General features: G+C 47.9%; 1 protein-coding gene across 1 annotated transcript in view; it reads left to right on the top strand.

Annotated features, from left to right (window-relative positions):
- The first annotated feature begins 6,332 nt into the window (after positions 1-6,332).
- The window catches only part of Bcr (BCR activator of RhoGEF and GTPase), a 142,192-nt gene continuing 125,378 nt past the window's right edge, over positions 6,333-23,146 (top strand). Inside the window, exon 1 of the mRNA XM_003477963.5 lies at positions 6,333-8,096. Within this exon, the coding sequence (XP_003478011.3) occupies positions 6,812-8,096 (1,285 nt within the window). The 5' untranslated portion in view covers positions 6,333-6,811. The remainder of the gene's footprint in view (positions 8,097-23,146) is intronic.

Below are 23,146 nucleotides of genomic sequence, written 5' to 3'. Positions count from 1 at the left end.
TTTTGTTGTTGTGGTTGTACCAGGGATCAAACTTATGACCTCATGCTTACCAGGCAAGCACCTGAGCTGCTAAGCTAAATCCCGGTCCTGCATTTTTTCCTTCCACAGCCTACAAATAGGTGTTACGTTTCACAGGTGAGCTGAGGATCAGCTCTGGGGCCACACAGGTGCAAGCGGGGATAAGGAGACAGATATGTCCAACTCACTCTTCAGCCTGGAGCATGGGTGAACTCATAGTTCTCTCCCCTGCTACACACACCTACAGAAGACCTGGGGGAGATCATACTGAGACTGGAGCAGGGTGCGTGCTTATAATCCTAGCACTGTGTGAGGCAAAGCAGGAGGATGAAAGTTTGAGCCCAGCTCGGGCACTCCAGTGAGACCCTGTCTCAAACCAAAAAAAATTTTTAAGTGCTGAGGATATAGTTACTCAGTGTAAAGTCCCTGGGTTCAATCTTCAGTATTGCAAAATAAATAAATAAATAATAAAAATAAAAAACCAGGATGTAACTCAGTGCAAAGGACTTGCATTCAATCTGTAGTATCACCAGAGAGACACAGATAGATAAGAGACAGAGAGACAGAGACGAAGAGAGATAGAAAAACAGAGACAGAATAGTAACAGAGGTCCAGGGCATGGGAGGGCAGATTTTCAGAAGAAACACATAGCTCTGAGACGGGTCCCTTCTCTTCTGGGCATGATGTGAGTCTGAGCCCCACCCAAGAAGCCCATGGCTTCAGGCAGTACTACCCCCCCCCACCTTTGGCAGCTCCCATGCTCCTCTGCCATCTGCTGTGGTCTACCCATATCACCTTCCATATGTCTGGCCTTCCCCTGAGGGAAGTTGACGGGCAGATGGGAAATGTGGCTGTCACACTGCCTCCTTCCAGGCAACACAGATCCTTCCCAGCTTCCTCCCCCTCATCCAGATGCCTCCTCAGAATTCAGGGCCACCAGCCACCTGTCTGAGCCTGTGTCCCAGGTGGGTGCAGAGCTTCTGCCCCGGCCTGCTGTGTGCAAGCCTTTCATTCAGCTTGCTCAACCCTAGTCTTCTGGAACACAAGGTGGGTGGGCTGGGAGGCAAAACAGACCTGAGGCTCCTTCCCCCATAGGTGGGGGGCAGCTCTTGCTCAGGGTGCTCTGCCCGTCTCACCACTGGGAGACAGAGTCTGGACAATCTCACTAGCTGTATCTTTAGAAACAAGCCCGTCTCACCTCATCTAAGCTCTTCTCCCTGCAAAGACAGAAAACAGCACGTAAGAGACTCCACTGGGATCACTGGCTGTAGGGACTTCATCAATAAAAGATTCTGCAGCAGGCAAGAAGAATCACGGGAAGTAGGAGCCTATAAGCCCCAGGCCCCAGGCTTGGGAGCGGGGATCCATACCCTTGGTCATTGAGAATTGCTGCAGCTCCACCACAGACTCATTTCTCACTGGCTAGGATGTCTTACAGATGGGCCAGGGTCAAGGAAACTGGAGGAGTTACCCCAGTCAGGCATTGTCCAACGCAGTGCAAGAAGGCAGGGCTGGAGAACAGCTGTATGGATGACCTGTTTTCTGATCTTGCCCCTGGCTCCCTGCACTGATGGATGACAGATGATAAATGACAGATGATGGATTGGGGGTGGGGTCCATGTTTCCTCTAGCCTCCAGCTGGGATGGAGATGAGGGTACAGACAGAAAAAGGAAAGGAGCAAGAAAAGGCCTTTCCCAGTCAACCTTAAGTAGCTCTTAAGGCAGAAAGCCTACCCACTTTATAATGCTCCATCTGATCATCTGTCTGATGGCATGCTGCTCAAGAACACTGATTTGGGAAAAAAAAAACAAAACACTGATTTGGGATACAGGCAGACTAGCTCTCTCATTTATGGCTGTGTGATGGGGATAACCCCTTTCTGAGCCCCCTTCCCTGACCATCACTGGAATAATGGATGTGAGGCTGGAAAGAGTTTACCTCTATGAAGCCCCAGCTGAGCACCTGTCAAAGGCTGGGTGCATAAAAGCCCTGAGATTCTCACAGGCAGGCCACTGTGCTTACCCACATGGCACCTTTGGGTGAATTAGGAAAAAAAATAAAATAAAACCCCTGTGCAGTTCCTTAAAAAATGAAACATGGAATTGTCATATGAACCCAGAAATTTCATCCCTAGATATGTTTCCCCAAAGAACTGCAAATAAGTATATTGTTTGAGTCTAGTCCATTTGGGCTGCTATAACAAAGCATTATAGTCTGCCTTGCTTATAAACAACAAAAGTGTATTTCTTTTCTTTTTCTCTGCATCCCTCCTCCCCTGACCCAGTGCTACGGAATTAAACCGAGGCCCTCATTCAACCAGGAAAATGCTCCACCAATGAATCACACTGCCTAACCTAGAAGTTTCTCATAGTTCTAGAAGCTAGAAATCTAGCAGCAAGGTCCGGCATCATCAGTCTCTGGTAAGGTTACGTATTTCTGACTTCTCATTTGATCCTCCCATGACAGAAAGAAAGCAAAAGAGTTCTATGGAGCTCCTTTTAGCAGGACACTAACCTCATCCCACAGGGGCTTCACCCTCACAACCTAATCACCTTCGAGGCCTCGCCCCAATACCACTACACTGGGGAACAGCATTTCAGTAAGTAGATTTTAAGGGAAGCCTGAGTGTAGCTCAGTGGTAGAGCACTTGCCTAACCATTGACTATTTAGAAACCCCTATAGATCTCCTGCTGAAGCTCCTCTGCTTGCTGAACAGCCCAGAAATGCTCAGTCTCATCTCTTCTATGCCGGCTTCAAGATAGTGATAGATCGAGCCAGAGGGCACAGCAGCTATCAGCACATGAGCTCTGCCCTCCTTACCAAGTCTGCCCCACCATATTCATAAGTCCCGGTCGCCTGGGCAGTCCCTTTTCAGTCTCTTTTCCTCTACTCTCCTATTGCAGCCCCTGCTCCTTTCCCACACACTCCCCTTCAGCCCTGTGGTTATAAACACCAGGTGTTCACTAACAACCTCCAATTTCTGCCTGTGGTCTTGAATGCTCCTTGGTGCTGCAGACTCACCCTCTATCCATCAGACTCCTCCCTCTGGATGGCCCATAGGCTCCTGAAGCCTCACAGGGCAGCTCTGCTCACCTGTTGCAGACGGCATCCCACTGTTACCCCCATGGCTGGTCTTCCTTCATTACCCACAGTAAACCTGTCTGCAACTTCTATGAGCTCTCTTGCAAGAAGGGCCCTGGAATCTAACCCTTTGTCTTAAACATCGTGTTTCTACCATTGTCCTGATCACCAATATCCCCCTCCTGGACAACTGCTATAGACCTGAGCAGCTTACCCTACTCCCACCTCCAACCTCCTCAACTCTCCACCCAACAGAGCACATGCCCATTGTGCTGAACAGTTCAATCAGACAGTGCAGGCTTATAATCTTTTAGTGGCTTTTACTTGCATTTAGAGTAAAACCTAAACTTCTTACATGCCTGGAAGGCCCTGTCTCACTTCTCCTCACCTCCTACTGCCCACACCAGCCTCGTCTTCTAACCTGGCTTTTCCTCAAACACACCAACAATTGAAGTCTCCTTGTCTTTGCCTATCTGTTCCTTGCCCATAGCAGCATCCACAGGAAAGCCTTCCCCAGACCTCTGCTCCTCCTGAATCCCCCAGGGCACACATATCTCTGCTCTTGCCTGGCACTAGCTGCTTCTCACTTATACATCTATGTGCATCTCTCCCTGGGCCATGCCCTCCACTGGCCACACTCATATGCTGAGCATTTAGGGACATAGAAAAATAATGGACTGTGTCTTTGCAGAGTTTAGATCTAGCTAACATCCCCCACAGGCCATTGGGGACACATACACATAAAGAGTAACAGATAGTGTATCTTCTTACTCCTTCCCCTTTGGGAGGGATGGATGGTAAGAAAGCTCTGCAAGGAAGGAAAGAAAGCAGCAAGCTAGCTAGCTAGGACTGAAGAAGACTGCAGAGGCCCAGGATGGGAGCACTTTCAGGGAAGCTCAAGGATACAATTTCCGGGAGGCCAGAAGAGGACCATTGAGAGAAAACCACCATTTGGACAGGTAGCTTGTACCCAATAAGCCATTCACTATGCCTAAAGAATGGAGCCTGCAAATCCAAACTACACAGCTCAGAGTTTATGAAGTGAATTTGCTCATGTGTAAAATATTAAAAGCCAGACATTGGCTAAAGCCCTTGCTATTCAGGAGGCTGAGGCAGGAGGATCCCTAAAACCCAGGCAGGCATTCAAAGGTGGCCTGGGCAACATAAGAAGATCCTAATTCAAACTAAATAAATGAATAAATAAGAAGGAGGTGAGTGGGGGTGCATCAACCAGAGAAAAGGACATCTTATTGATAAAGCTACCCCTCATAAAAGTACCTCTTTCTTTTCTAGGCATTTAATGATTATATGGGTCCTGATGAGCTCTTAGAAACTGAGAGGGCTAGTGGGCAAAGGAACAAAAACATTTTGTCCTTGGAGGGTTCCTTTTGCTAATAGCAGGGAAGGAGGCCTGGGTTCTCATCTTGCCTGGCCCACTCACTAGGTGACTTGATCAGCTCATTTGAAAAGGGCAGGTAATAGTGGTCATGACCAGGATTAATTTCTGCTGCTGAAGGTCTAACCAAGTGCTTTACACATGTAGGCAAGTGCTTTACCCACTGAGTTACATCCCCAGGCCTAGTCAGGCTTTGTAATACCGACTTTAAAGGGCAGGCTACATAAGATGAGAACATTGTTCATTATTGCACTGCTGGGATCCCTGGCCTTTTCTGTGCCACAAGCGTCAAAGTCAGGTTACCTCATCGCGGTTTCCTCCTTTGCTAATAGGACTGCTTATGAAATGAGGTCCGCTGGGAGAGCCAACACGCAGCACAGAAGATGAGAGAGTCCTGCAGAGGGCAGCAGTGAGCTGCGCAAAGGCCACAGAGCTACAACAGGGATAACAAGCAATGACCGATGGAAACCCAAAGGCCAGACATTCAGACGTGTTTTGTTTAGTTCATCCATGCACTTTACACGTGCTGCTCACGTTTTGTAAATGAGGCCAAAAGTGAGGGCCAGAGAGGGAAAAGGCATTGCCAATGTCACACAGCCCAAGTGTACACAAGGAAGACCTGAACTGGAGTCAGGCCAGCCAGACTGCTAGCCCTGACTGAGATCAGTTGCTCCAGACTGAATGCCAGGGTATCCACTTTCAATGGTTTTGGAACTTGGGGCAAAGCATGATGACCCTTCATATCCACATAGGTACAACAGCTTTTGGAAGCAAATATTCTTGTTTTCATTTAAACGTTCAGGAAACTGAGGCATTTCAGAGAAAGAGAAAGAAAGAGAGAGGAAAGAGAAAGAGAAGAGAATGAGTCAAATCTAGTTCTTTGGTTGCCACATCATGTTTCCTTATCTCTTCACTCAGCAGGCTGGTTTGGGTGTTTGCATTTTGTACTTGTCAGACTTCCTACAGAGAGTAGCTCTGCTATGTGTTGCAGCTCTCTGGGTTTCCCTAGGGAACCATCAAAGGCTCTGTTGCATTATTTGCTCTAGGCTGTCCTATCTTCCACTCAGCCCTGCTGCCCAAGGTTGCGATTGATCATCCTTTTAGAGAGAGATTAATCAGGTAATTTCTGAGTCAGGCAAGGAAAAACGGCTCTGGTTTCTTTAGCTCAGGATAAGAAAGGGAGCTAAACAATACAGCCCACAAAAAACAAACAAACAAAAAACCCCACAACAATAAGCCCAGAATCCCCAGGACATAGGAAAGAAGATGTGGCCCTGAGTGATCTGGAGGACAAAGTCTCATTATCCAGTGGAAGGTATCTCCATAACAGCCCCGTGTGGCAAGTGTTGCTTTACCACCCACTTGGGGCCCATACACTAGAGGCTTATTGGCAGCCTTGCTCTGGCATTAGAAACCCAACTTGGCCTTGGCTGTCCCTTGGAGGGACCAGTTCTGTCCAGCACCTCTCTGGATTGGATCATTAGGCATTCCCTAGTGCGCTTAGCCCTGACACAGGTGACTGGCAGGGATGTGGGGGAAATAAGCCCAGTATTCCTGTTCCAGATGTGCACAACTGGCCAGGAACTCCCCTTGGCTGGGTATGAGTGGTGCAGTAAGCCAGCTGTTGTTTTTACTAAGAGTAGGCCGCAATCAGGATGTGGATTTCCCCGGGCGTACACAGGAGAGAAGAGAGTGGTTTGGTGGTGGTGGTGGGGAGTCCAGCTCAGGGCCCCCTTTCCCACGGTGCCCCCCCAGCCGTCTCCAGCGGAGCGGTCCCTTTAAGAGGCGCGCCCGGCTCCGTCAGCCGCGCCGCGGCCACCGCCCCCCGGACCTCCCCTTCCTGCGGCGCCGAGTGCGGGCCCGGCGGGAGTGCGGCTAGAGCTGGCCGGGTCTGGCGGAACGCCCGCGGAGGCGGCGGCGACGTCCGGGCTGCGGGTCAGCGCAGGAGAGGAGAGCAGCGCACGGTCCGCAGCCGCGAGCCAGTGGCTGCCCCTGACTGGAAGGCAGCGCCCGTCCCGCACCGCCCCGCGCCGAGAAGCCCCGCACACAATAGCGGCGCGCGCAGCCCCGCGCCCTCCCCCGCCCGCGCGCCCCGCCCCCACGCACGCGTCCCGCCCCGCGCCCCTGGCCGCCAGGGTAGCTGAGCAGTCAGTCTCACCTGCTGCCCGGGAGGGGGCGGGCATTGTTCCCCGCCACAGCCGCGCGGAGCTATGGGGGCCGCCCTGCGTCCTGGGCCGGGCCTGGTGGGGTCGCCGCGCCGCCGCTGACGCGGGCCCCGCGTGCAGCCGGGCGGCGCAGGTGAGTTCGGCCGCGCCATGGTGGACCCGGTGGGCTTCGCCGAGGCGTGGAAGGCGCAGTTCCCGGACTCGGAGCCACCGCGCATGGAGCTGCGCTCCGTGGGTGACATCGAGCAGGAGCTGGAGCGTTGCAAGGCCTCTATCCGGCGCCTGGAACAAGAGGTGAACCAGGAGCGCTTCCGCATGATCTACCTGCAGACGCTGCTGGCCAAGGAGAAGAAGAGCTACGACCGGCAGCGTTGGGGCTTCCGGCGCGCAACGCAGCCCCCCGACGACGACGCCGAACCTCGTTCGCCCGCGCCGCGCCCGCTGCCCCCGCCCGCCGACGGCACCGATCCGCCGCCAGTTGAGGAGCCCGAGGCCCGTCCGGAAGGAGAAAGGTCCCCAGGTAAAGCCAGGCCGGCGACTGCCCGCAAGCCCGCGGCCGCTGCACCCGCGGACCGAGACGACCGAGGGCCCCCCACCAGCGTGGCGGCGCTCAGGTCCAACTTCGAGAGGATCCGAAAGGGCCATGGCCAGCCTGGGGCCGCGGACCCCGAGAAGCCGTTCTATGTAAATGTCGAGTTTCACCACGAGCGGGGCCTGGTGAAGGTCAACGACAAAGAGGTGTCGGACAGGATCAGTTCCCTGGGAAGCCAAGCCATGCAAATGGAGCGCAAGAAATCCCAACAGAGCGCGGGAGCTGCACTGGGGGATGTGTCCAGGTCCCATTGCCGTGGGCGCGCCACGGAGGGCAGCTGCGGCCTCGACGGTGACTATGAAGATGCAGAGTTGAACCCCCGCTTCCTGAAGGACAACCTAATTAGTGCCAATGGCGGCAGCAGACCCCCTTGGCCGACTCTGGAGTACCAGCCCTACCAGAGCATCTATGTTGGGGGTATGATGGTGGAAGGGGAGGGCAAGGGGCCTCTCCTGCGCAGCCAGAGCACCTCAGAGCAGGAGAAGCGTCTCACCTGGCCCCGCAGGTCCTACTCTCCCCGAAGCTTTGAGGACAGTGGAGGTGGCTACACCCCAGACTGCAGCTCCAATGAGAATCTCACTTCCAGCGAAGAGGACTTCTCTTCTGGACAGTCCAGTCGAGTATCCCCAAGCCCCACTACCTACCGTATGTTCCGGGACAAGAGCCGCTCACCCTCACAGAATTCCCAGCAGTCCTTTGACAGCAGCAGTCCCCCAACACCGCAGTGCCAGAAGCGGCAGCGGCAGTGCCAGGTCGTGGTGTCTGAGGCTACCATTGTAGGTGTCCGAAAGACTGGGCAAATCTGGCCCAGTGATGGGGACAGCACTTTCCATGGAGACACAGGTGGGTACCTGGAGCCAGTTTAGGTGAACACACCTGCATTTAGGCAGGAAACTCTTTAATGGGTAGAAAACACCAAAGGAAGTTTCTGAGGAAGAAATGGTTAGGCACTTTGTTGAAAGGTTTGCAAGTGGCTTTGTGGCTTGTGGCTGATCCTGCATCAGAGCTAACTCCACCTCTTCGTCCTGAGTGCAGATTCTCTGTTTGGAATGGGAATTTCTTGGGAGGGCTGGTAAGATGGATGGCAAGTGGCTCGTTCCTTTGGTTACATGACACGTTCGGGAACCCAAGATGTGTTAGCGGTTTCCAGGCCATAGTGGTGTCAGGTTCACTTGTTAGCAAGTTGGAGCAGGTGAAGGTTGCAGTGGAAAGAAGTGAGGTGGTAGCTAGTTTTGACTCAGTGGGTCCCTGAAAATCAATCGGGTGAAGATTTTATCTGGGATTAGAGCAGATCCATATCTGTTTTGATCTGCCTAGCTTTGATAGGAGTTGTCACCCATTCTTACCTGCGGAATCCTCTGTACCCTACTTTCTGATCTTTCACTGTTCTTCTTTCTCTCAGTCTACCCAAGGATGAACACCCACAGGTGCTTATTTTGAGCTCCCAATCTGTGGTCTCACCCCCACCGTAAGATTAAACCTATTGTACAGTATCTTCAGTGTTGTGTACGAAGGTCATGAAGTGTTTGGGATTAGATTTTAAGATCCAGGCACAGTTTGCAGCCGGGTAAGAGGAGCAGGGTTGGCTGGCGGATTTGGGTAGGGTGGGAGTCTGTGAGCCTCTTGGGACTCTGTTGGAGTCCTGTTCCCCTTTGGTCTGATCCGGTTTTCTGCTTCATTGATTTTTTTCTTTTTCTGCTGATGGAGTTGCTTGTGCTTGATTTGTTAGATTCCTCTTGAAACAAGTGAGGCTATTTTTGGCTCTGTGGAGCTGCCTTTTTATGCTCAGCACTCTGTCCTGTTTGTTTTAGGTACTTGCAGTTGCTGATTTGCCATTCGCAGCTGGAGTTGGCTGTGGTGTGTGGCTGGGACCTGCGTGCGGCCTGGCCCAGCTGGATTCCCTAAGTCTTCAGTGGAGGGATGAGAAGCCATAGTATTCAGAGGCTTGCTTTGCAGGCACATCAGCGCCTTCAGGGTCTGGAGCATTGCCCTGTGGTTGCTGGGCACTGGCTGTGTCCTGCCAGCTGTAGGCTGAGTGAACCAGCTTGAACTGGTCCTCAGCACTTTGGTACAGGAATACATTATTAGTAAAGGAAGAAAATGAAGTTCTTCCAAAGACTTACAATCTGAAGTGATATTCTCTTACTGGCAGGGAATTCTGAGTTTCCAGAAAGTTGAGCCTGGCCTTTCCTGCAGTTCTTGTGCATATGGCCATGTTGCCCACCATCATCAGGCTTTAAAGCAGTAGGAATCAGGAGGAAGTGAGCCTGCAGGAGAGGCATGCGGTAGGTTCTAAGAAATAGCTGAGGAATTACTTTTACAACTTTTAGAACTTCTTGGCTGCTTCTTTGAATGTCTCCAAGGTCCTGTGTAGTCCCTCCTATTAGGTTTTATTTTGTTTTTCAGATCTTTTTAGTTTAAGACCTACAAGGTTTTAGCACAGCTGGCTGTGATGCTGCTTGCCTGTAATCCCAGCACTCAGGAGGCTGGGGCAGGAGGATCATGGATAGTTCAAGGCCAGCCTGAACTGCATAGTGAGACCCTACCTTAAAAAAAAAATCTTACAACAGCATTATTTAAAAGAGACTGCAATATTTTCCAGATTTTCTTTCTGTTTATTTGAGGGGGCCGCTGCTGAAGATTGAACCCAGGACCTTTGCACTAAGCTATATCCTCAGCCCTCTTTTCATTTTTTTATTTTGAGACAGGGTCTCACCAGATGCTGTGTTGCCCCGGCTAAGCTTGAACTTGCCATCCTCTTTCCTCAGCCCCCCAGAGTGTTGGCATTACAGTTGGATACCACCTTGCCTGGCTCGTTCTTTTAAGACAATTTTTTTTGGTTTGTTTCCTTTTTTGTACCAGTAATCAAACTTAAGACCTCACACTTGCCAGGCAGGCACTATGCTGTTGATCTATATTCCTGGCTCTAAGACAATTCTTTCAGAGTATTTTTAGGTTCACAGCAAATGTGTACACAGGTACTCTCTGCTCCACCTCATCCCTTTGTAAATATACACCACCATCTGAGCGCACTATGACAGCATTATCATCCTCAGTCTGTAGTTTGAGTTAGGATCTGTCCTATGGGTTTGAGTTCTTGTAGGTTTTAAAACTCCTATTGTTTTAGCCCCAAAACCTTTATACTGTTCCCAGCAGTCTCCTCCGACATGTGGCCATGTGTGGCTGGTAGGGAAAGAGGGATTCCGTACTGGCTCAGCCATCTGTCTCTGTCCGGACTGTTTACCAATGTTCTTTAGATGGTTGTGGGCCTCCTGGCTTTGAAACAAATAATGAGGAAAATTACAGTGCGGGAGAAGGTGGAAGTTACCCTCATGTTCTGCAATGGCAAACATGGTAGCTTGGCTGTGATAACTACAGAATCCCTTTGATGAGTGTACACTCATTTCTGAGTTGAGGGCTGCTGGGGATCAAAAGGAGCTGAAACCACCAGACTTTGCTTTATGTTAGCCGCGATGCCAGCGTTCTTCATGAGTTCTTTCATCACCTGGTAGTGGGTAGCCCATTTACAGGTAAGGATGCCATCATCAAGTAGCAAAACTATGGCTTTTTTTATTTTTGAGACAGAGTCTCATCATGTACTTTAAGCCGGCCTTGAGCTCACTGTGTAGACCAGGCTGACCTTGAACTCACGGCCTCAGCCTCCCGAGTGCTGAGATTACAGGTATGTGGCATCATGCCCAGGAAGCCCAATTTCTTCTGGCACATAGTGACCCTGCAGTTTTCCTGCTGCCCCATACTGCCACCTGAAAAGCACAGCTGGGATGGTGCAAATGCCCCTCCAAGTCTGTGCACCCAGTGCCTACCTTTCAGGTGACAGAAAACAGATAGCCATGAGTTCTGCCCTTCCTTTGGTTTGGGGGACTCTAGAGGAGAGAATGCAGTCCTTAGAAGCTTAGAAATTAAAGAGAGAAATGTATATACACACATGTTCAGAGGCAGTGGGGTTGGGGAAGCTTCTAGCTTCCTCAGCCCATTAGCAGAAATTCAGTAATTGAGGGTTGGGGTAGTAGCTGTCTGACTCTGTACTGTATATGGTTTTAAATGATAAAAAAGTATAAAATCTACATTTTAAGTGTAAATTTCTTGGTGAATTACACAAAAGACTTCTTAACCCATTGGAATCATTTTTAAACCCTCAGTTCTGTGGTATTGACTACATTCGCATTGTCTTGTGACTGTCTCCTCCTCCTATCTAGAAGAGCTTCATCCTCCCTAACTTCAAACCTGTCCTCATTAAAGTTCCCATTCCTTGCCCCCCTGCCTGGAAACCACTATTCTTTTCTGTCTCTGAATTTGATGACTGAATACCTGATGGCAATAGAATCATACATTTTTCTTTTTGTAAATGGCTAATTTCACTGAATATAATGTTCTCAGGGTTCATCCATGTCATATCACCCATAGGGCGCTTTTCGAAGATGGGAGTCAGTGGCACTTGTCCAGGTCTTCTGTGGCAGAACCTCCCACATGGCTTATGTGGGAAGGTCCTTTCTTTTCACAGCTCCCTTGGAAGTAAGCGTCCTGTTGCTCATATTTGTCCCTTCCTTTTTTAACAGTATACTTTCTCAGTTTTCAGAGGACTTTGGCAAGGCATTTCAGGAGGCAGAAGGGCCTTCCGTCTTTTGGTCTGAGGAATTTGTAATTCATAGCTCTAGCCTGTGTCCTGCTCAGCCCTTTTCCATAGATGATGTGTGTGTGTGTGTGTGCGCGCGCGTGCGTGCATTTACCTGAGGATTTTGCACATGCTAAACATGTGCTCTTTCGTTGTGCACTAGTCGCAGCCTGATTCTTAGATCTTGTTCCCTACAAAGTGGCCTCTTATGTGAGTCGCTGTCTGTCCTATGTTTTTTGTTTTGTTTTGTTTTTTTGTCTTTTTCCTTTTTATCGGTACCAGGGATCAAACTCACGACTGCCTACTTACAAGGCAGGCGCTTATGCCACTGAGCTAAATCCCCAGTCCCTGTCCTATGTTTTTATCTTATTGAACAGATCATTTGCCTTCTGTGGTGACAACAGGATGGTTACTACCTTATTTTTCCCTTGGGTGATTGACTATCCGGATAGGTAGTCAGTTTGAGTAAGTAATTGTGAGGCTCTCAAAATGCACCCAGACCTCACATTGGCTCCATCATCACCTGTTTAGAGTTTTGTGGCCACCGCTGGATTGACTGATAAGCAGGAGATTGAGTGGAGATTCAACAGGATGAAAACAGTCTAGATCAAATTTTTACAAGAGTTTTCTGGCTCAGGAAAGCTGATGTGTTTTGGGAAGCATTCTGGAACGTTTCACTAAAGAAGGAGCTAGGAATGCTGTTAATTTGTCTAGGGAATGTGCCTGCTCCTTGACTCCCTCTTGCCTAATTTGCTTCTGGCTTGAGAATCCAGGTCCCTTCCTTCCTGGAGTTTTGTGAGTGGGAGGGTCTGTCTGTGTGACTTCTGCCCCCATCAGACAGAGTCCAGGCCAGCAGTATGCTCCGGACCCAGAAGCACAGGGTCTCTGCTGCAGCTCGTCCTTGTGGTTTGAAAGGGATCTACTTTCGGAGTAAGTGAATGGGCCTCTTGGAGACATTGTCAGGTTATCCAACAGTAAATCTGAGTTTTGACTGAAATTGCTGCTTTTTGGATTAAGGCTGGGGAGGTAGGTGGTGCATTCAACTAGCCTAACAGAGAGGGAAAGGGCGTGAGGTAAGGGAAGGAGGAGAGAAAGGAATTTTTGTTTTTTGAGATCGGTTTCCACGTATATTGCCCAAAATGACCTTAAATGTGTGATCCTCCTGCCTCAGACTCCCTAGTTCTTAAATTATATGCTGAGATTATAAGTGTGCACCACCGTACTTGACCATACACTTGAGTTTCCCTATATGATACATCTGTTTGTCTTCAAGGAGGGGGTTTTTTCCTGTGGAAAAGGGAGTTATTTAATCTGGGCATGATGGTGCATGCCTATAATCCCAGCACTCGGGAGGCTGAGGTAGGAGGATTCTTCAGAGTTTGAGATCACCCTGGGCTACAAAGTGAGCTCAAGGCAAGTTCAAACTGCACAGTGACACCCTGTCTCAAAAAAATACGCACACACAAAATGTAGTTATTTTAATTGAAATTTTATATGTATGTATATACACATATATGTTTATTTAAAGGTATATGTAATAGAAAATATACCTTTTTAATCTTGTGTGTGTATGTTTATGTGTGTGGTGCTGGGGAGTTAAATCCAGGACTGTGTACATGCCAGGCTAGTACCCCGTTGGGCCACATCTCCAGTCCCCATTTTAATCATTTTTAAGTGTGCAGTTCAGTGATATTAAGTACATCACATAATTGTAAACTGTCACCACCATCCAGCTCTAGAAATTTTTTATTTTGTTCAGGAATTGATCTAGGACCTTGCACATACTGTGCACGTACTCTACCACTGAACTACATACCCAGTCTTATCTCTGGAGCTTTTTTTTTTTTTTTTTTTTTTTTTTTTTTAATGTCTGTTTTGAGACAGGATCTCACTATGTAGTTCAGGCTGGCCCTAGGCTGACTTTGTAGCCCAGGCTGATTTCGAACTTGGAATGATCCTCCTGCCTCAGTCTCCTGAATGCTAAGATTACAAGAGTGCACCACCACACCTGGCAGAAGACCTAACTGGATTTTAACTTTTTTTTTCTTCAACTGGGAATCAAACTCAGGACCTTGCACTTGCCAGGTGGGGCCATGCCACCGAGCGGTATCCCAGCCTTATCTGGAGCTTTGTCATCTCCCCATACCAAATCTCTTTACCTGTTGAGTGATAACTCTTCATTCCTTCTACACCCAGTTCCTAGAAGTCACCATTCTTTTTGTCTCTGTGACTTTGCCTGTCGTAGGTATAAATGCAATTCTATAAAATTGTCCTTTGGTGCCTTTTAGTCAAGTGTAGTTTTCAAGTTCCCTGGGGCAGCATTCCTACAGTTAACTCATCACTGATCTTCACTGGTATTTTTTTTTTAGGAAAACATCTATGGGTGATACTGATTATTTTCTTGGCTTTCTTGCCTGTGGTCTTGAGGTGGCTTAATGCATTTTCTGCAGGGCTGCTCCATAACTACCACTGACAGGGTGGACTAAACAGAGTTTATTTTCTCACACTTTCGGAGACTAAGAGGTCAGTAAAAGGTGCTGGCAGGCATAGTTGTGAGACCTGTCTCCTTGGCTTAGGGGTAGCACCTTCTTACTGACTCTTCCTGTGGGGTTTCCTTCCTGGTATCTCTTGTGTGCCCAAATTGTTCCATAGTTAAAAAGACATCAAGCCCATGTAGGGTGGACTCCTGTAATCCCAGTGCTCTGGAAGTCAGAGGCAAGAGGAGTCATGTCGTTTCTGTGCAGTTTAGTGCGACCCTGTCTCAGTAGGCTGGGGATGAACCCAGTGTAAATGCCCTGGATTCAATTCTCTATACCAGGAAGAGGGAAAAAAAGACATCCATTAGATTAGATTAGGCCCTACCCCATTGACCTCAATTTTAACCTAATCACCTCTCAAAAGGCCCTGTCTCTGAATACATCACAGTCTGAGGGAGTGGGATTCTATTTCAATGTGTGAAATTTGGGAGGATATAGTTAAGTTCATCATACTCAGTGAATCCTGTATAGGAAAGGGCTGCCGTGGTAGAGAAGGTGGGGAGAGCGGGAGAGCACTAGGGCTGGATTCCTGCAGCCATCTCTTAGGGAAAAATTGAGTAAAAGCATCATTTAATCTTAGGCAATGTGGTAGGCTGATGTGATACAGGCATCAGGACACCACAAGCTAATACTTCATGGGTTCCCACATGTCATCTAAAAAGTTAGGCGTTTGATCACTTTTAAGGTCCTTTCTGTTACCTTTAGTTGTTTTTTAATTTGAAAACTTATTACTGTTCTTGTAGTGCTGGGTATTGAACCCAGGGCCTTAAGCATGCTAGGCAAATGCTCTGCCACTGGGTTACATCCCCATCCCTAACATTGTTACTAACATAGCTTTATCCATTATCTTTCCTATTTGTCATGGTTCATACTTTAATTAGGGTACCCACCTCTCATTATTCAGTACGCAAAGGTATTTATTGATCATCTACTATGTGTCCAACACTGTCTCTCTTGTCTTCGTTCATGGATTTGAGGAATGGCTTATCACCAAGGTCGTTCTTTTTCATTTTTTAACCAACTGACAAAGACAGAATCTTTCTCATGTCAAAGGATAATCTCCTTACTGTACATCTTTCTTTAACTACTGTGTATGCTTACAGTATTTCCTGTTAGTCCTCTGTTTGTCTCTTTAGGATGATGATGTCCTTAAGACAAGGGCAGAGCATGTCCTGCCGTACTGTGCCAGCAGACGGGCCGTCCTCTGGGCCCTCTGACTGTGTTGAGTGTTTGACAATGCTTCTGAGCCCTTTTGTGTCTCTCTGTGTTTTAAGCACTATAAGTGTTTGAGGGTTGAAGATAAAATGAGACTTCATCACTAAGGTGTTTGTTGGCTCAGACCCTTGTCTCTTCTGGCCACTGTCCACTTAGTTTCATCTAATAAGTGGCAGTGGATTTTCTAGAGCCGAATGGTACAGGTGCCCCAGTGAAGCTTTGGAGATTAATCTGGCTAGTGGTAGATCAATCTTCCTTTCTTTTTATATTCTTTCCTTCTAAAAGTTGTATATTTTGTTTGTTTGTTTTTGAGACAGGGTCTCACTGTGTAGTGCAGGCTGACCTTGAACTCACTTATGTAGCCCAGACCAGCTTTAAACTCATGGTGATCTTCCTGCTTCAGCCTCCCAACTGCTGGGATTCTAGGAGTGTGCCACCACACCTGGCTTTTGTTTTTCCCCCTAGCCTTTCTCTCTCTCTGTCTGTCTGTCTGTCTGTCTGTCTTTCTTTATATTTTGAGACAAGGTCTTGCTAAGTTCTCCAAACTGGTCTTGAACTTGAACTCCTTCTGCCTCAGACTTTTAGTAGCTGGGATTCTAGAGGTATACCACTAAGCCCAGATTATGCAGTCTTTCTTTTTTTGCTGATGGTTAGTCCTCCCTTTCTCAGCCTTAGAAAGCATCCCGAATCCTCACACTGGGGCCTGCTAATTAGTTGTCTTGGGATCTGGCTTTTGCTTCTGTGACCTTGTGAAATGGCTGTGAGCTCAGATTGGTACCCAAGGGAAGAAGCTGACAAATTTCTAAATGTACTTTCATGTGCTGAGTGTGAGAAGACTGAGATACCCCCATTTGGTAGTAAATATGACTGTTACAGAGACTGTTTCATGAGCTCTAAAAACATTCTTGTAAAGTGACTAGAACAAGATCATTGTTGTAATTATATGCCACCTTCTGATTGGGTATGAGGACAAGTGAGACAGATACATAGAATAACCTGCCCAAGGTCAAGTGATTGGCAGAGCAGTGATGTTAATCATATGAGAGCAAACGCAGGGTGACTGTCTAGATGGAGAGGTTGTTTGGCAAACAGGTTTGGGCACCTGCTGTGTCAGGTACTGATGATACTGAGTATCATGAGGTATGCTCTCCCCAGAGGTCCTTTTCAATCTGGTCAAAGAAGCCATGTAAACCTAGTGCCATGATAGAAATCATCTGTTTCCAAGTCTTCAGGCAAGCTCTTAAAGGAGTCAGCCATCCAGGGACATTCTTTCCCCTCTTAATTTTGAAAATCTCCAAGATTTTGATGCCTCCTTCTAGGGCACTCTGCTGAGGTACCTCTAGGAAGTTGTATGGTAAGGGACTCAGGAGGACAGATCTTTTGGGAGGACTTCCTGTCCATCTGCTTTTCTCATCCAATAGTCAGGGGCTGTGAATGTTGACTATGTCACTGGCCATGGTCCAGGGAGAGCAGGTTCCAGGAGGTATGGAGAAGCAAGGCCTAGCTGGGAAGATGGAGCAGAGATACATAGAGAATGCAGCTGTTGGGGTTGGGGATTTAGCTCAGTGGCATAAGTGCCTGCCTTGCAAGCAGGCAGTCATGAGTTCGATCCCCGGTACCGATAAAAAGGAAAAGGACAAAAAAGAGAATGCAGCTGTTTATGCAGAGAAGCATCACTGATACATGGCCTAGGGTGCCGTGAGGTGGTCAGGAAACACAAGGAAGAAGCCATCTCCTGACTGGCCAAGACTCTGGTGAGATTCTGGAAGAAGAATGGGAGGCTCCCCTCACCAGCCCAGTACACAGCAGAAGCCAGCCAGCCACAGCCAAGAACAGAGCAATTTGTGGGGATCCTTGACTGAAGTACTGCTGTTGACTAGAGAGTAGCTTTTGAAGATTCAGTTTGTTTGAAAGGCTTGACGTGCTCCTTTCTTAAAGTGCTGCTGGGGTAGTTGGTATGCAGTAGAGCAGGAAGAGAATTTTGTGCATGCAACAAGGCATTGGTGAACATTCTCAAAGTGGCCTAAAGACAACATATGTCGATCCGGTACAAGAATGCAGACTCCGAAGTTAGAAAACCTGGACTCACCAGGAAGCTATGGCTTTGTCCCTATGTGCCCCCATGCAGGCACTTTGTTCTCTTTTGGCCTCTGTCAGCCTTATGGAGTCTTTGCTTCATGTAGTTAATGTCACTTGATTGAACACCACTGTTTTAGTGTGTTTTTATGTTGCTTTAACAGCATGGAGAGTTTATAAAGAGAAGAGGTTTATTTAGCTCGCGGTTCTGAAGGCAGGAAGTCCAGTATTGAGCAGATGCAGCTCTTTGGCCTCTGGTGAGGACCTCAGGCCACTCCATGCATGGCAGAAAAGCAGAAGAGCAAGCAGGTACGTCCAGAGGCAAAACAGAAAGTAGAGCCTTACTTTATCTTACTCATAAGATAATTGATCTCAAAAGAGTGGGAACTCACTCGTGAAATGGGATTAATCTTTATATATGAGGGCTCCATCTCCATAACCCAAATACTTCCCACTCTTTACAACACTTTACAACACTGTCTACTTGAGGAGTTAAACCTTAACATGAGTTAGGGTGGGGAAATCCACGTTCAAGCCATAGCAACCCCTTAGCAAGGATTTCTAAGGAGAAATGTATAATCCATTGAGGACACTGGATTTGAAGACTCACTTCAGGATTCACTTGAAAGGCTTGATATGCTTCTATCTTAAAAGTGCTGCCGGGGGACTGGTTCGTGTGCAGTAGAGCAGGAAAAGGATTTTCTGCATGTGAAAAGGCATTGGTGCGCATTCTCAAAGTGACCTGAAGGCAACATATGCTATTCCATTTGCTCAGCCCAGCCAGTGCTTGCCCACTGGGACTCAGGGCACAGGGGCTTGCTGTGGCCTTCATTATCATTACCTTTTGTTCTCTCCCAGTCTTCTGGGACCTGCTGTGTACACCCCAAATTCATATATTGAAATCCTAACCCTAAGATAGTGTTTAGGAAGTAGGGCTGTGTATGGGTGATTAGATCCTGAGAGTGAAGCCCTTCATAAAGAGGTCTTCGAGAGCCTCCTTCCCCCTTCTAGGAGCCACATGAGGACACACCGAGAAGGTAGCATCTGTGAAGCAGGAAGTAGACCCACGGCACACAATGAATCTTTTAGCTCCTTAACTTCAGGCTTCCAGCTTCTAGAACTGTAAATTTCTAAAAAAGTACATTTTGACTGTAAACCTTCCAGTCTGTGGCATTTTATTATAGTAGCTTGTATGGGCTAAGGCAAAGTACAGTATTTTCTGCGTTACGGCTCTTGTACATCATCTGGTGTACAGCCCTAAACATACCCGCTCAAGGTCCTGGGGCCCCACAGTGAAAATGGCTGAGTCCTTGAGAAAGTGTGGCCATCATCCTCCTTACGAAAGTCTTGGGTGGGGTAGAAACTCTTCTGGTATCCTGGAGTAACCAGCCTAACTTTGGGGGCCTTAGAAGCTAAGTCCAGGGAGCTGGGGATTTAGCTCAGCGGCATAAGCACCTGCCTTGCAAGCAGGCAGTCGTGAATTCGATCCCTGGTACCGATAAAAAAAAAAAAAAAAAAAAAAAACGAAAAAGACAAAAAAAAAAAAGAAGCTAAGTCCAGAAGAATAGAGACTTCTTAATTTTTCTCATGTAACGCTACCACCAGGTTTTTAGAGGACAGGCTTAAAATCACTTTTTCCTCATTTTGAATGACAAAGCTTTAAGAGAGGAAGTGAAAACCACAAAAACTGTAGACTTTCTTATTTTAATAAACAACGAAAGAGAAAGAGAAAGTTACTAAATGTTTGACATATATAAGTTCAGAGTGCTGATTGACGGGCTTCTGCAAACCAGAGAGTGCCCTGAGGTACTGGGGTGCCCAAGGTGTTCAGGGCTAGCCTGGCAGCCCCTGTCAAGTTGTTCCACCCATTCCCCCTTGTTGATGAGTTACAAAGGTCAAGGAGGAGCTGTGCAGTGTTCCCATAGCACCTTGGGAGCACTCAGGGTGTCCAAGGAGGGCCATGGTGACTTTTGACTCTTGGTCTTTAGTGACCTTATTGTCTGCTGTCCTTCGTGCCTGACCGTCCACCTTCGAGTGCTGGGACAGTCAAACCTTCAATGAACTTTGGGCTGTGTTTCTCTCTCTTTTTTCTTTTTTCTATCTTCCAAGAAACCTTGTGCTTAGAAACCTAGACAACGTACCATCTTTTCTGGTACTTGAGAAGAAAATGGGCAGCAGCAGGCAGATCTGACTCAGTGTCCCTGACTACTCTCCTACCCGCCTCGTCCTCTACGTGGGCAGTTAGGTTCCTCACAGTGGTGGTCTTAATAGCTTTATTGATACACAGTTCACCCTAAACAATTTATTCATAGAAAAGCATGCAATTCAGCGTTTTCATGTAGTCTCAGTTAGGCAACCAACACCACTCTGTAGTTTTAGGACATTTTCATTACCTCAAAAGAACAATTTACACACTTGAATTATGGTCCCCTACATATTCCCAGTTCCCGGCATCGACAAATCTTCCTTTTGTCTCTGGGGGTTGAGTATGAATGGGATAATATAATATATGACATTTAGTGTCTGGCTTTTTTCACTTTATTAGGTATACAAGGTTCATCCGCATTGTAACGTTTATCGGGACTTCATTCCTTCTTGGTGGCCAAATAATACTCCAGAGAATATTCCTACTTTCTCATTGCTGAGTTACAGTAATCCAGTACTCACAACTTAAAAGGAAGAAAGGTTTGTTTTGGCTCACAGTTTGTAGAATTGCAGACCACAGTTGGCTGGCTCCAACGCAAGGTAGTACAGCATGGCAGAGGAGAATAGCCCATGGCAGGGCAGGCAGGAAGCAGAGAGCGAGCGAGATAAAGGAAGGAGGGTGAGAAATAAACCCTTTCAGGCCACGCCCCCAGCAACCCACCTCCAAACAGGCTTCACCTCCCAACATCACATTCAGCTATAAACTCCTCAGTGGACTAATGAGTATGACATCCCCATGACCCATTCACCTCCCCAAAACTTCATTTATAAGTGCATGAGGCTTGGGGTGGGGGGAGTTATCCTGATATAATTCATAAGAGTGGTTTCGTGAATGGGTAGTTGAGCCCTCCCTAATTACTGTGTTAGCAGTAGAGTCCTCAAGGTACTTGCTTGCCTTTGACTCAGAGACCAGCTGGCCCTGTTTTGGGGATTTTATCCCTGAGGGCCGAGTGTAGGTTCTGGTGGAAATGGTAGATTGTCCTGTTTATCCTAGCTTTTGGGAGGAGTTCTTGGGGCTGTGGGTTGTTGGAAGCCAAATGATGGGTGAAAGTTTGCTGGGCTCATCAGAAAAGGGGGCCCAGGGTGGCTGAGTTTGTTTTGTAACCCTCACCTTGGTGACTGAAGTGTCCTTCAGAAACTTTCTAGTTGCAAGCATTGCCTTTCTATCCAGGATTCTGAGGGCCAACCGTGAGAAGGGGTGACAGACGAGAAAGGAGGTGAGACTGTTTGGTCTCAGGGATATCAGGGGCTTCACTGGAATACCTCAGGCCGAGTCTTCTAGAGAGATGGCGAGACCAGAAATAAAGAAGGATGGGAAGCCGGGCATGGTGGCTCATACCTGTAATCTTAGCACTCGGGAGGTTGAGGCAAGGAGGATCATTGCAAATTAAAGACCAGTCTGGGACACAAAATGAGCTCAAGGCCAGCCTGAACTGCATAGTGAGACCCTGTCCAAAAAGTTAAAAAAAAAAAAAAAAAAAGAGGGATGGGATTAAGGAGAGGTTTTATGGAAGGTGAAAGCTGTAGCAGGCCTAGAGACCTTGCAGTTTGGAGATCATAACTGATGGAAGGGATAATGAAAGAGTTTATGTTACAGAAAAACTAAAGGAAGAAAAAAGACTACATGGTAGTGATCTCTAGGAGGTCATGGTACAAAGAGTTACGAGTGGGTAGGGATATGCTTGGACTGCTGTCCAGAATTCTGGCAGTGGGAGAGGGTATTTGATTTGCATGATCTGGGATTAAGGATCAGGGTCTTCAAGCTCCCCGGTGTCCACCTGTTTGTCTGCTTTGTTCCAGGGGCAGAGTATAAAGCAGGGCCACATACCTGTCTGCATGCCAAGGAAGTCACTAAACAGTGTGACTGAATTGCATGCTTTTCTATGAATAAATTGTTTAGGGTGAACAGTGTATTAATCAGCTTTCTCATTGCTGAGACATAACACAATTTAAAGGAGGAAAGGCCATGGTTTTAGGAGATTCAATACACAGTCAGCAGGTTCCAAGGAAGAAACCTCATGGCAGAAAGGCATGACAGAACTGCTTAATTTGTGGCATCGTGAAAGCAGTGCTGGGAACAGTGCTAGACTAGAACAAGGGAGACAGACATAAATCTCAAAGCTGCACCTTCACAGTTTACCCAGGCACACCTAACTGTGGCCTGCCAATCCCTGGGGGCAGATCTCAAAGCCAGTCAAGTCAAAACTCCACCCTAATGGCCACAGAGTCCCAGAGGGAGGATAATCCGAGTGCAAATATGTGGGAGGAGGTCAGCAGCCCCTGCATGCAAGCAGCTGGGTTACTGCTAGGTTACTGCTGGATAGCAGTCAGGTAGTATGGCTTTGCACAGGTCCATCCCTTGGCCTGTGTGCCTCTGGCTGTGCTTTGGGGGTGTTGACATGGCACATCTTGGGACCCAGCTGAGTAAGGGTCAAGATGATTAGAGGGGAGCAGGATGGCAGTGAAGATAAAGAATAAGTTTGGGAGAGGAAAGTTGGGATCCCAGGGAGGTCTGCCATCTGGCTGTCATAGCAGCAGGGTTATAAATTTGGCTGTGACAGTCAGTCTTGTGGGCGGAGGCCAAGGGTAGGTGGTGAGGAAAACAGAGCCAAGGACTGAGCTGATAGACTGCCAAGTATGTACCTTGGTCTTGGGATACCAAGGATTGGGGTAAGAGTCTGGAGCCCAGGCCTCCCAGCCACTGTGTGGCCTTCTGGGACATCCATTGAATGGCAGCTTATCATATTGTCTGATGAACTTTCATTTTCAAAGCAGCCCTGACAAATATGGATTGTGATCATTAAGTCTGGTTTCCTCTCCTGTGGCATTTCTTCAGTGGCCAGATGGTATGAGTCACTGCAGCAGCAGACTTTTCTCTGTGGACGAAGGCCCCCCAAAGGGGTGTGTGAGGCTCCAAAAGGAGGTGTCTGAGGAAGCATGAGAGACTTGGTCTTAATGTTGCCTTCCAGCTCCCCCAGCCCTTTGAGGCTGTGGTGGCTTATTTATGATGCTGGGCCTGCGGTCTAAGGTTCAGAAATCTTGGCAAGCAAGTCTGGAAAGGTTAATGGGCTGAGACTTGGCTCCCAGGCCATCTGGGAAGGACACCTGATTCAGACTACTCAGGAAATTGCGACTTTTCCTGGAAGATTTGCTGTGGCTGGGTCCCCAGAAAGCTAGCAAGAGGCTGGCTCACTAATTCCATAGCTATGGGCTGTTACGGTTAGCAG

Source organism: Cavia porcellus, unplaced genomic scaffold, assembly GCF_034190915.1.
Source record: "Cavia porcellus strain 051 isolate PalLab524CR breed Dunkin Hartley unplaced genomic scaffold, mCavPor4.1 scaffold_16, whole genome shotgun sequence".
Lineage (NCBI taxonomy): Eukaryota > Metazoa > Chordata > Mammalia > Rodentia > Caviidae > Cavia > Cavia porcellus.
The sequence above is the reverse complement of the archived record's forward strand: the minus strand, read 5'-3'. Positions and strand labels throughout refer to the sequence as shown.